Source organism: Ambystoma mexicanum, chromosome 5q (assembly GCF_040938575.1).
Source record: "Ambystoma mexicanum isolate Mex_15411 chromosome 5q, UKY_AmexF1_1, whole genome shotgun sequence".
In the NCBI taxonomy this organism is placed as follows: Eukaryota; Metazoa; Chordata; class Amphibia; order Caudata; family Ambystomatidae; genus Ambystoma; species Ambystoma mexicanum.
The window spans coordinates 869645735-869660264 of NC_090933.1; the positions used below are offsets into that span (position 1 = coordinate 869645735).

The window sequence follows — 14530 nt, forward strand, 5'->3', positions numbered from 1 at the left end:
AGGGCATCTTTTGCGCTTTGGTATGCATCTTGGCCATCGTCAACATTCAAGGAGTTGAAGATGCACAGTACCTCGTCACCCACACTGAGCAGTAGGTGTGCCTTCATCTTCCTGGCCGTCGTTATATCTTTGCACTCCATCGTCATCTCGAATTTCTGGATCCACAACTGCCATCTGGGTCCACTTGATGATGGGTCCGTGAAGGGGTCAAAAGGCTGGACCAGTGTCGACGAACCTCCTTGTGTGCGAGGCTGTGGTGATGTCATCGACAGGTTTGCCGCAATTCTGGACGGCGTGGTGGGCCCGGGGGTGGATGTACCGGCCGCCATGTTGACGTGTACCTGGTCGGTGTTGGCGTGAGCTCTTCGGACGACCACCAGCGCCGTGAAGTTGGGCCTTCCTTGGAAGTGCTGCGGTTTCCAGCACTGCGTAGGAAAGTTCAGGAACTGGTGCTTCCACGTTGTTTTGATGCCAGTTTGTGTTGCTGACCTCTAGTGTGGGAGGCCAGATACCAGATGGCTCCACAATGCCCAGCAGGAGAGTAGAGGGCGAAGGAGAAAGAAAAAAAAAAGTTTTTTTTTTTGTTTTTTTTTTGGGGTGGAGGGTCACGTGTGCGATTTCCCCCCTCACCCCCCCGCACCGGGTGTCCAAAAATTTCGCCGCAATGGCTGCGGGCCATCTATATGCTGTCAAACGCCGAGCGCGTGTTAGTATTCTCTCCACCTCGTCGCCATTGTTATGTTCCAGCCCGCGGCATGCACGCACGGGGGCTCGCGTAGCTGGAGTAGGCTGCACGGCCTGTGGCGCAGCTCCAGCGGGAGCCGCAATGACACACACACACACGCTTGGATGGTCTGCCCCGGAACTGCCTCCCCAGCGCGGGGGCGGGGCTTTTATTAAGACGCCCTGCGTCACCGCATAGCGGGCCGCAGGGCGGAATGTAACAATGGGAATCAAGAGTTGGAGAACAGCCCTTTACCACCGACGGACAAATGGTTTGGTGGAAAGGGTAAACACGATACTTAAAGGATGAATTCAGTGCGCAATTGCAATCCATGTGTCAGTGCAGAGAGTTTTGTGTGACACGTTGTGGGCGTATCGGACTACACCCAATGTGGTGACTGGAGTTTCTCCTTTTGAATTGTTAAGAGGAAGGAAGGCTGGGTCAAAGTTGGTGCCAGCCTGTGTTGGTCGCTTGTTGGGTGATGGAGTGCCTCCAGTGGATGTGGAATGAATTCACAAAAGGGTGTTGGAGACACAGTGGAAGAACAAGGTTTGTTTTGACAGCTGTATGTGTCAAGGAGAGTGACGTTCAAGTAGGCGATATGGTACGTGTTAAAAATCCTTTTACGGTAACCAGGGGAGATTCCGAGTATTTCAAGCCTGATTTTGTCATAGAAACGAGTCACAGTGCCACCAGACTGGGCAAGAATCGTGGGTGAAACAGAGAAACGATTGTGAAGTGGAATAAGAGTGGGTGAATGGCAGAAGAGGAGTTCAGCAGCAAGGAAGATACAATTGAGGACAACCGTGTGGTGAGCCCGCAGGAGTGTGAGGGGGAATATTTGACCAAATACTTGCCTGGTGTTGTTGAAGGTGAATGCTGTGGTGCAGGCGTCAGTGGGCGGCAACGTGAAATTACTATTCCTGGCCTGATGATGCAGTGAAATTAGACATGGTACAACAGATCATGTTAGGCGCAATGTTGGTTGTCCTAACAAGTTCAAAGATTATTTTTTTTATGATTAGTTCTTCTTTCAGATTCATGTGTAGGGTTATTGCTTTCTGTTCTATTGAAAGGGAGATGGGCTATGATCTCCTGTTCCATGGCGCGAGGTACTCCCGCACCACGGAACACGAATATGGAACGTTGGGCGCAGGAGCGGGGAGTTAAGCGGATCGGTGGTGGCTGGCGTCGGTCCTGTGTGCACCGCGGACACTTAATAAAGGAACTACTAAACTAACCGTGTTTAGTTTCTTCATCTCTACGCCACTGAAGCAGTGTGATTATCCCATGCCAACACAAAAGCAAGAATCGTTTACACGTATTGCCATTATGCCAATGCTTGTTTTAACCTAGGACGAAGTAAGACCAGAGTGTTAGTGCAGGTCTGCCAGCCCCGCCCCCGAGGTGCAGGATCGTGCTTGCACTCTTTGATGCACAACATCGGCTCCACCTGAGATCTGTGAGTGGGAAATTGCCCATGCCTTCTCTTGCGGAGCAAAGGGTCTGTCCCTCCGAGTCAGGCTCTCTCTGAAACCATTGCACAGTGTTCCGTTCTTCCTCTGATGGGATGAAACGTGAAGCGTTAGAAATAGAAGACAGACTCCGTTCACTTGGACAGGACCACCCGGCCGAGCCCGGTGCTTTGTGGGTAGTGGGTCGCGGCGTCTCTGTGCCATGGCGACAGTAGAGGTAGATGCTGTTTCTCCGCTCTCCTTATGGCTTTTGCTGGTGACTCTAAGCCCCAGCAGCGGCCTCTCGTTCCCGCTCCTACAGCCAGAGAGCTGCGCTCCACACCATTACTTCGACATCAGCAGCCTGTCATGCGCCCTTTGCGGAGCCCATCAGCGCCGGAGTGAAGGAGGTCAGAGAAACTATTATCGATGTTTGTTTTTTTCTGCGCTAAAGTGTCTTGCGCTAATGTCCGTGCCAAAGATCCCCCTCAACGCTCCCTGCGGATCCTTGTTCGCTCACTGACCTTTTAATGGACTGCATGACCGCGGTCCTACCTTAGCCGAGCCCTTAGACACAGCATCAGGTACTCCCTTCCCATTGACATGTAGGTCGCTCACCAACACCTTGGATGCACAGCATGTCTCATTCTTTCAGGGCCTGCATGACTTCAAGGGCGCAGCATCTTTCGTCATTGGACACAGATCCTTGGTCCCCACTATGACATTTTTCTCACCCGAGTCATGTCCGACTCGGAGCTAGGATAATTTTGTTTTTACATGCACTCTCATTTTTTCCAAATACGCCAGCTAGTTCTTGACTATTTGACATTGCGTGTTTGTGAACGTCTTCGATTCCATCACTTTATATGGGTTATATTTACGCGACTGCACACACACTACAATACACTATTTTGTGTTGTTTTTGGAGAGTGATATGGTAGACCTTCATTCACCCAGTTTAACACATACTTTGGCTGACAATCTCCCTGATGGGAATACATATCCAACGCCACCCTTCCGTGGAGCGGGGAAAGGGCCAGTAGTTAATTAGATGAAAAGTACGTTTATTGTCATATAAGCATTATGACCTCGTAAGACCCCATGCAGAACCCACAATGGGTTGCTAGAGAGAGAATGGACGTTTGGGTCACAGCCAAATGTCACTGTCCTGGGCACACGCAATGGCAATCCAATGTGGAACGTTGAACTGTAATTGCGTGTGCGGGTAAGGACTAGATATGGCATGTTTCCTCTTAGATATAGCTGGTACAATAAAAATCTACAATATAATGATATGACACAACAGGTGAAAAAAAACCCAAGAGAAAATGTCAAATTACATCACATAGTCATACAACTTGGATGGTCGATGGGAGCTGTTGAGCAGCGAGCTGATGAAGGACTAAGCCAACATTGCTCCGCTCAGACCCGCGTAATCTGAGATCAGAGATGTATCCGTTATTTCTTAAAAACCCTCGTAATCAAGTAATAATTCCTAAAGTATTATCTATTCTTACCCCAAAAACCCTCCAGAAAAACCACAAAATAATATAATGAAGGAGGACATAGATGGAGTTAATCTCATATTAAGAACTGAGAATGCGCAGCAAATTGGACCAAATACATTCTTAGAGGTATTTAATGAGCAAATGTGTCAAAAAGAAACTCTGCCTGCCCCGACGAGTGATGGAATGATCAAGGAATTAGTTGAGATTAAGACAATAAAGCGAGATAAAGTTGAAGAAAATGTTGATATTGATCATTCTACTCTGGTTTCTCTGATCAAGAGTACAATTGAGCAAACATTATTACAATATCCAACATTTATGCAGGTGAAAAATGCTATGGAAACTGTAAACCCGATTGTTAATGTTACTAGTATAGTAACCCAAACCTTGCCAGATCCAGTGATAGTAGAGCCACAGATACAGGGGGATTCGCTGGAAGTACGAATAAATACCGAAAAATATATTCATAATGAAAAATTGGCTCAAACTGAGGCTTACATACCACTTAAACAAACAAGTATTCCTATAATGGAGGACTTAACCAAAATTTGGTGGCGTAAACCTATATTTACAGTCAGTCCAAGTATCTTTTTATTCGATTATGGAGGCCCATGTTCTTTGCATAGAAGATGTGTACTCTCTTTATTCAAGGAAATTCCAAATCTGAGACTTCTGTCTTCAGCAGATCTGAAGTTATTGGATTTTATACATCCAGAACGTTATGACTTTCGCACGCATTGTCTTCCATTCTCGTATTGTGCATGATTTGGTGATCAAGGAAACAATGGAACTAAAAAGATTGGGATATGATGTTAAAGACTTTAATGTCTTAAAAACACAAAATCAGGGTTTTCCTTTGTATGGAAATAGAATGGTAGACCGGCATGAAAAAGAGTCTGCTTATAATCAGAATGTTGATAAATGAATGATCAAGGAGAGAAAGGGGGAAGAGTATGTGAATGAATGTGCATCTACACATACCAATTGGAATCCTCCTAAATTCGATGGCGTTAAATCTTGGATGTGGTTGGCACAATCATTAAGGGATTCTAAAATAGATTATTGTTGTAGCCTTCTGGTAGGCCTGCCCCTATCAGAAATTCACTGTCTCCAGGTTATACAAAATGGAGCCGTAACAGTTGTTAAACGTCTTACGAAAAGAGACCACGTGTCGGAAGCACGTAGAAGTCTGCACTGGCTTCCCATTCAGGCCAGGGTCTCCTTTAGGCTGCTTCTTATTACACATAAATGTGTGCAGGGAGTAATGCCCGGACATCTGAAAGAAGTCATCCTAAAGCAGAGCACTAGAGCTCTTAGATCAGATGAGTCGAATCTTCTTACTATTCCCCGCTTTAAGACCAAGAAGTCCAAGAATGCTGCCTTTGCATCTGCAGCGCACCAGGCATGGAACACTATAATTCCTCCACTGAGAATTATTGCATCTACCGAGGTCTTCAAGAAAAAGTTGAAAACTGTTTTCTTTTATTGCCTCAAAAAGTATGGTCTCTCCGTGGATACTCCGCCATTCGATCCTCGTCCCTTTTGTATGTCTTTTGCTCAGTATGATTTATCTATGTTAAGTGCCCTTAAACCTTTGGGTACCAGGCGCACTATATAAATTCGAAAACATAAACATTCAATTACTCAACTCAAGAATCTAAGGTCTGATCTTTAGAACTAATAATGACATTTATTTGGTTTCCTGGAATTCTAGTTTTTTTTTCAATCTAATATCCTCAAAAGAACTATGTGAGGAATTGATGATAAAATATATAATATGCATTCAAGAGTCGTGGATGACTCAAATTCCATATTAACAGTTTTGACTTAAGGTTTAAACTGGCAAAAAAATGTATAGGGGGTCGCCCGTCTGGTGGACTTATCATAGCGGTAAGGTCTGGTGACGGATTAAAAATCTTGGAATCTAATTCATTGACAATAGGAGTCCTGGCATTGATTGTAGAAATTACATCTAACAGAGTCAAAATATATATACATTTTAATCCTCAACATTTACTGGAACCCCTTGAACAATCTGCCAGCCACAATTAAGATGATTGATTCTATTTTTTCGGATATGACCAATAAATATAAAGGTCTCCATATTATAGTGGCAGGGGATCTTAATGCCCATATTCCTATAACAAATAACACAAGTACAAACCGGAATCAAATCTAGGAATCCTCTCTATTGTAAAGGGGGGAGAAGAAGGATATTCCATCGAAGGGAGGGGCCCCTGGCATGTACAAGGAAAGTTCTTCAGGGACACATATTGCTCACTCTTTTTTTTTAACTGGGGTCTTTTCCATGGAAATTCCATGTTAACGAATAATAAGAATACATATACGTGGTCGAATGGGACACAAAAATCAACTATAGATCACATCTTCATGTCAGGGAAACTATTTGAAGTATGTAAATCCTATACTCTGACTGATATAAGTTTCAGTGATCATAGAATCCTACAAATCATAATAAACATCAGGGTCAAACATGCCGTGAGGAGCCATTATAAGGAAAGTATTGAAGTGAATGTAAAAAAACGATAGAATAACATGGCATGCAGGAAATGGGGAAAAATTCAATGCGGTCTTTAATTCAGAATGTCATCAATTACAATTTGAAATAAGACGGTAGTTATTTAGTTGTGCGAAATTTACTACTTATGTAGAGAGAACTAAAGTAGGACAATTAAACCAAAGAATGGGATAACATCTTTTCCCCATTGTCATGTCTTTGATAGAGTTGTGAAATTGCACAAAAATTGGCGTAATAAAGAGATTCGTAGAATCAAAAATCTTCCTATTTGCTAGGAGGACAAGTTTAATAGAATTAAAAGGGAAAAACGGAAACATTGGATTAAATCTTATCGGGGTAAAATGTTGCAAGCGGATAATGATGCAATATTAACTGCATCAAAAGATGGATCAGCAAGAAGCTTCTGGAAATTAATAAATGCCTTGGAATCACCCCAAATGACATCCCAAGCAAATAGTGTATCCAAAGAAGTATGGGTAGGCCACTTTGGTGATATTTACGCTGCGAAATATGCTTCAATGCCAATAATGTCAGAAATAAAAGAATATGACTGGAAATGTAATTTTACTGAGGTGGAGATAACAACCCAAATTAAGAAATCTAATCCATCTAGAGCCGCTGGGCCAAATGGCCTTGCAAACGTCATTTATAGGGAAAACCCAGGTATGTGGGTGAATGCACTCTATATGATGTTCTCTGATATCATTTCTATCAAAGAAATACCAAATTCTTGGAGAATATCATATACAATTCCTGTGTACAAGAAGGGAGATAGAAGTGATCCCAAAAATTATCGGCCAATAGTGTTACGCTGACACTAGGATTTTTAACGGTTTGGTATGCCAGCCATTTTAATTCATTTAAATGAGGATTCAGGTTCGCTTGAATAAGGAAGGTAAATTATCGGTCCCTATAAGAACAATGTATGGTCTACAGCAGGGCTGTATTTTCGGCCTTACCTTATTTAATCTTTTCGTATCCAATGCAGGCATCCCGTTAGACCAAGCATCATTTATTTCCCCTCAAATAGAGGGGGTGAAGCTAAACTGGTGCGCATATGCGGATGATTTTCTTTTAATGGCCAAAACCCAGATAGGCCTGCAGCGGATGATAAACAGTTTCAAAGATTATATTGATGGGAATAGCTTGAGCATAAATGAGATGAAATCTATGATTCTAATTCTGGGAAAAGATAAAAAATCGACTGGATTCAATTGGTACTTAAAGGATCATAAACTAGCAATTGGAAGTTCATTTAGGTATTTGGGCTATCCTGTGTTTACAAACTTAAAAATGTTTACGTATTGAAAGAACAAATGCTGTCAATGATGTCTGTAATGAAAAGCGTGAACAGGACGTATTGTAGATACTCTATGTTGCCCTTGTTACGTTTCTATAACTTAAAAGCCATTCCCAAAATGAGCTATGACCTTGAATTTTTTCCAAGTGCACTCAAAATGGTTTTAGTAGGATGGAAGCAAAAATTTGGAGAAGTTTATCTTCCGAAGTGTATCCCAATATCGGCCATTAGATATGAATTGGGCCTGCAATCCCTCACTAGCATTGTTGAATGGAAAAAAAACAGCATTCTTTTGGAAGTTTATTATGGCTTCAGGTAACAATTTATATGCGATTTTGGGTTAACAACTAAAATTGGGGGAAAACAAAATCCATGTACAAAGTTCCAGATTATCACTTGATAAGATTGGAGTCGGTATGGAACTTCTTGTACAGAATCCCATGAAAGTGAAATATTTATTAAGGTATTCAGATTGGGTGGAAGCAAATAAAGTAATGTCCTCTCCACTATATTGTCATTTGGTATCTAATTGGAAGATTATGGGCGTATTAGAACCATACTTAAATAGATTCCCTGATAGTAATTGGAGGAATAATGTTATGCGTTTTCATTTCAACGTACTGGCTACTGGGGAAATTCTTGAAATTAGAGACAGGACGGGAGGGGGCATATGCCCTGCCGCTTTTGTAATAATGTCATTATAAAGGAAACATTAAGAGATCTATCACTTGATTGTGAAACCCTACGTGTGAAACGATTGGAGTATTTTGGAAGATTTGTGTCCAACACACAGAGTACTTCCGGAAGTAATGTGGTGGAATATGTTACATGGAAAATCTGTCTCTGAAAATGGCGATAGTGTGATATCTAACAAATGTTTGTGGACTAATGCCTAATGTATGATTTTATTATTATTGAATGACTAATTAAAACATTTATTTATCTGTTTAGTTCCATCTAGTTAATAATATGAACTTATGAGATCAAATGTATTCATGAGAGGTAGCTAAATAGGCGTGGATTGAATACATTGTGAGTTCTGTAAATAACAAATGTTGAAATTATATGTGTATGTGTTTTTTTTAATTGGTAAAATATTCTTATTATGTCTAATTTTTGTAAAGGTTTTCTTTGAAAAGCCAAATAAAAAAAAAGACCTTCCTAATCTGTACAATTTTTATACCATATTTATGTATTTCCTCGACTGACCACCAACAGATCCAGTGATCGGTAGGTTGGAGCTACCCACTCCAGCTTTCCCGTCTAAAACGGAGCCGTGAAACCCTGTTTAGGCAGTTAGCCGAGGGGACCTGCCGAGAGGCAACACCATTGCAGCAAAAGTAAACGCACTAGTTTGAGGGACGTTGGTGCTGCAGCTGCGATAGTGTGGGACGGGCGGGACCGTCCTGCATCCTCTGCTGGCTGCCAAATGTGAGTGCAGCCCGACTGGAGACCCTTGCGGATCGGCCCTGGCCACTGGGGTGCCCCAGCCGTTGCCGCTGGGTTCCATGCCAGGTGCGGCTGAAGCATACAGAGGTCGCCGCATGTATGGCCTCATTAGGAATACGAGCGTGTGTTCACTGCTGGATGTGACTTACTGCAGTACCGGGAGACCATATACTGTGGAGGATCTAGTACTTGAGGACTCGGTGAGTCCGCTTGAGGGGGAATTTGCCTGAGGCTTGTGCTGACTCCCATGGAGGAGACGCAGAGCACACGGCATGTTCATGTTGAACAGAGCTGCTGTCTACAAAGCAGCGTGACCCACTGTGAGCTGCGCGGCGAAGCTGTACCAGGAGTCTGGTGTAACATTGCTCCTTCTGTACAGCGCTGCCTGGAGCTCTGTTGCTGCGGTACAGCGGTGGCCCCCTGGCTGGCGCCAAGGACTTGGAGGCTACACACTTGGTAATGTGGGGCCTGCCTGGCGCGATTCTATGCTCGAGACCTGTGAGGCTTTGGTGGGCCCCACTGGCCCGTACCTTCTTTCTTGAACGTGCCTCTTAGTTCTCCATGTGAGGCCTATGGGGGAGTGGACCTCACATGCCAGCCACGTCGATATAGCAGTGTCTTCTGGGTGCGCTGAGCCTTGGTGAGTGGACCCTGCTGTGTGCGTTGCCTGCTGGGGGCTGTGGTGTATACTTGGGACTCAGGCCGCAGCATAGGTGTTTGAGAAGCTGTGCTATGTGACTGCCCACTCCCCAACAACTGGGTTTAGGTGTTTGACTCCTGTCCCACATCGCCAACCTCATCCCTAGTGTGTGACGACGCAGGTGCGGCCACGGATCACGCAACCTCAGTGGTGTGAGCAACCACGGGCCGGTGCACATACTCTGGGCCCTCACTGCATGCTATATACACGTTGGCTCTTGCCGTGGTGTTGCTGTTGGGTGGTCTACCTGGCTGCGCTGCACACAGACTTGCCTTGCTTTCTGGATCCCAGGACTGCAGTCTCTGCGTGCTGCCCGTCTGGAACTGAACGTACAAGTCAGGTGAGACTGGAGTTTACTGGAATTTACTGCCTGCTCTGTGCTATCCATGAAGCCCTGTACATCCTGGTCCCCTGCAGTGGGCTTGTGGTACGGGCATACACTTATCAAGGCAGGAGCCGGATGGCTGCTAGTGTGCTGTGACATTGTGGTTGGGGCACTGTTGGTGTGGTGCCTGCCATTGCGCCACTAAGAAGAGTAACAGCAATCTGTGCTCGCACCTGGGGAGACATCTGGTGATGTGGCACCTGTGAGGTGGAAGTGTTACATTGGCGGCTTGCAACATATGTTCTGGCAACCCAATCCTCATCAATAGAGTTGATGCTTAACTGTGAATTATTTTGCGGCACGTCGGATCACTGTCCCTACTGTTTGCGCCCATCAGATGTGTGTGGATTTGTGAGCTGCAGCTCCAGCTGCTGAGGCCATGCCTAAGGGTGCGAGCAGTGGGAAGAAAACGGGGGCTTTGGACGGATTCAGTACAGCTAATGTCAGAACTACCCTGGGGGCTGCATCAGCCTCGGACATGGACCACCCTCACAAGGTGGCGTCTTCTCCATCAGATCTCACGCTCATAATGGAGGCCATGGCAAAGGTTTTTGCTGCTGTCCATGAGAAACTGGATGACATTACGGCCAGTGTCGCTTCCATGAGGACCCACCTTGCCAGAGAATCCGGGCGAATAACGGAAGCCGCGACACACATCGGGGCAACAGTGTTACGCTCACCTGGTATCCACAGGGACGCCACCCATCCGGGTTACTCGCTGGTATGCTTCTCGGCTTTGCCCAGATGTGGTCTGCGGGAAAGGTGCTGCCTGAAAATACAGGAGGACTGTGTTCAAGACTGACCGACCGGGGTAAGTATCCTCCCTCCACCCCCGTATGATTTCAGCCCCTCAGGGCCCTCTCCTCACCTGGTGGTAGAATTGGGCGTGCTCTCCGTCCTGCCTTCTTTGCATGGGCGCGTTGTCTTTCATGGGCATGTGCAGTCCAGTTACTTCACTGACGCCGGCCCGTTTGATATTGTTCAGGTAGGTCTTATTGCTGTTCTTTAGTTTTGTTGCTATCCTGCATGCCTTTCTTTGTTTAGAATGTCTTTTTCCTCCCTTAGGAATGCAGAGTTTCAGCGCGGCGAAATGGCTTTGTTGAGCCCCGCTGGTAAATGATGGCGCCTTAAGAGCGCTATGATGCGGAAAGTAAGTACTATGCGCAGCGCTGCAAAGTCTTGCCTTTGCTAACCTGTGTGTTCCTTCCTTGTAGGTCGCGGTGTTCTTCAGCGCGAGTGGAATGTCCAGAATGGTGCCACCCGTGAGGCGACCAGCCAGGTAAGCCTTTTGAGCAGTTCGTAATTTACAAATGTCTCTACTGCTTTCTTTAATGTTCCCTCTATCTTCCTCTTTCAGGTCGTACTGTCCGGGAGGCGTGTTGATACAAGGAAACTGTTCTCAGAAGCTGCGAGTGGTTAAAGATGAAGACTGCAGGTAAGATGCTGCTGCTAATGATGTTCCTTTTTCTCCTTGCAGGTTCTGCTTCTCCGAGGTTCGAGGGAATAGCTGGACACGGAGAGTGTCGCGCTGCAAGCTGCAAAGTAATGCGAAGCGTGTTGTCTTGCTCGGGTGTGGTTTAAATAGCCCCAACAAAATAGTCCAGGAAAAGTAGTCCCTAGGCTACCACACCCAAAACACTAGACCGTATAGCTTGGTTCTTGGGAACCAAGCTATGTGGATGCCTCCATGTTGGCTGGCAACACAATAAGTAGTTCCCAAGCACATTTCTCATGGTGTATGAGCCTGGCGCCATAGGCACCAGGAGTGGCCCCAAGAGGGTTTTGAAAAAGGATGCCTGGCTCTAGAGGCCCGAGTCCTGACTCCACCTGGCCAATGGGTTTGCCAGAGGGGGTTTTGGGAGAGGGTCGTGACAAACAGAGGACACTGTACAGAACCTCCAAGGCACCATCACAACCCTGGTGAAGGACATGAAAATGGTTAAAGTCTAAATGCGACAATTTACGGTCCCGTTCCAGGAGGAACAACATCAGGATAGTGGGAGTGCCGGAGGATGCCCTCACAGGGACCAAGGAGCAGGCAGTGGAAAATCTGCTTAAGGACCTCCTGGGATCGCCGTCCTTGTCCTCCATTTTCGCAGTTGAACAAGGCCATTGAGCTTTGGGTCCACGACCAAAACCCAGAGACTCTTCCCCACCCCATTATTTCTAAAATTGTTAGTTATCGAGATAGGGACCATCTCCTTTGCCTCGCCAGGGGACAAAAAGGAGCTGCACCTGGGATCCCAAGTAATCCGACTCTTCCCGGATTTTTCTATATCAGTGCAGAATGAACGTTGTCAGTTCATCAGGGTTAAAAAACTGCTCCGTAACCTTCAATATGCCTTGTTGTTCCCGGCCAGACTTAAATTCCAGTTTCACAGAAAGCTCTATTTCTTCACGGTTCCTGATGAAGCGGTCAAGTTCATCGAGGCACAGATCCCGATGCCGGAAGGCTCAGATCAGGGTGAAATGGATTCACTGCCAAACTGAAAGTTATATTTATGCACCACATCATGTTTCTCCTACTAAACTTGTGAGGATATAGGTAACTCAGTATACCCCGCTGTATAGAACTTCTTGAAAAAGTATGGTACTTTGCATATTCACCTAGCGGGTCTGGGCATCGAACGCTTTCCCCACAGCAGTTGCTACTGTTATGTTGGTTTCTAGGGCAGTAGGTAGGCCCAGTTTGGGTAGGCCGCCAGGAAGGGGCGTGGCGTTTAAGGGGAATTACACTGCTTGGTCGTGGAGGGCAGTGAGCAAGGGGGACACGTCCAGACAAAAAAGGACTGTGCAGGTGGCTGTGGGAGGGGTGACGTTGTTGTTGGTTTCGATCTTAAATGAAATGTAAAATGGTTGGCAGTAGAGGGCATGGCTGGAAATGTACACATGAGTAACACACACACTTTATCCGACGTATCAGTGCAGAAAATGTGGGATGGGATATCCACTGAGCTATGAGATGGAGATCAAACTGATGTCTTGAATCATTAGAGGGCTGGGCAATTTCACTAAAGCGCGCAGAATCACTGCATACGTGCAAAGACATGAAACAAAGATACTCCTCTTACAAGAAACACATGCCACAAGAGGAGCGGCAACTGGTATAGCACCTACGTTGGGCCCAAATAGTTATTTTACTACCTATTCATCCCATGCGAGGGGGAGGGGGGATTTAACACTGGTTCACAAAGTCTGTTACGTTTACCCTAAAAAAAAAGGACCATATCGACCCTGAGGGTAGATACGTCATTCTGCACTGTATAATCACTGGTGTTGAGTATCTGTTTGTAAATACATGATGCCCCAATGTTGACACCCCTGACGTTTTTGACAATGTGGTATCCATTCTGATGGGATTTATTGGGTTTCCGATCATATGGGGAGGAGATATGAACCTGATTCTGGATGTGGAGTGGGACAGAACGGGGACGGCCCCCAGATCTTTATCACGGGCGGCCTGCAGATTGTTCACACACATTACATCGCTGGGGCTAAAGGATGTCTTGAGGACCCTACGTGTGCAAGAAAAGCAATATTCATATTACACTTCGTACATGATAACTCGTCACGGATTGCATGTTCCTGGTGTCTGGCTCTCTGATGGGCAGGATTAAGACTATCGACATAAAGGCCCGAACACTGTCCGACCATTCTCCAGTAACACTGTCATTAGAGATGGGGTCACCACCGATAACTCGCAGTGCCTGGCCGTTTAGACATTGTGTTTAAGGCAGAGATCCGATCGGATATTGAAACATTTTTCAGTTGCAACGAACAACGGGATACATCTGCAGGAGTTAGATAGGAGGCCTTTAAAGTGTATATCCGGGGCATGTCCATATCCAGAGAGGCAGGCATACTGAAAGCAATTAAGAGAGATCTCCAACGGTCTGAAACCAAACTCTAGAGCAGGAGTGTACAACAATGACCAGCCCTGATAAATTAGCACAGATACATGCTGAACTGGAGATATGAGTCGCACGCCCTTGGGGAAATGCGCTATTTCTCATGACCACAGGCTGCAAGGAGATATGGTGAAGGGGAGAGAACGGGAAGGACACTGCTAGCCTAACCAGATTGAAAGGGGGGCAGACCCAAATAGAGTGTATTGTCGACGAGCATGGTGCCCCGCAGTGGACTGACCATGAGATCCTTAATGTCTTCTCAAGGTTCTTTGGCACCTTTTTATATACTGCTGGCCAAACACACAATTTACACACTATACCTTCCCTCCTAGAGGAGATTCCTATATCCTCCATTAGCCCCCAGATCAGAGAAGAGCTTGAAAGCTTGATCACCCTAGAAGAAATACTGCCGAAGGGAAAAGCCCCGGGTCTGGACGGTCTCGCACCGGATTTCTATCAGGAATACACAGCACTGCTCGCCCCGAGTCTTCTTGAGATTTGGAATGAATCACTACGTGAATCTATTCTTTTCCCCTCTCCCCCACACCACGGGAGGCCACCAT

The 14530-nt window shown here is 45.7% G+C and overlaps 1 protein-coding gene across 1 annotated transcript in view; it reads left to right on the forward strand.

Annotated features, from left to right (window-relative positions):
• Nucleotides 1–2345: 2345 nt before the first annotated feature.
• The window catches only part of TMEM67 (transmembrane protein 67), a 2125990-nt gene continuing 2113805 nt past the window's right edge, over nt 2346–14530 (forward strand). The window contains exon 1 of the mRNA XM_069621352.1: nt 2346–2588. Within this exon, the coding sequence (XP_069477453.1) occupies nt 2402–2588 (187 nt within the window). The 5' untranslated portion in view covers nt 2346–2401. The remainder of the gene's footprint in view (nt 2589–14530) is intronic.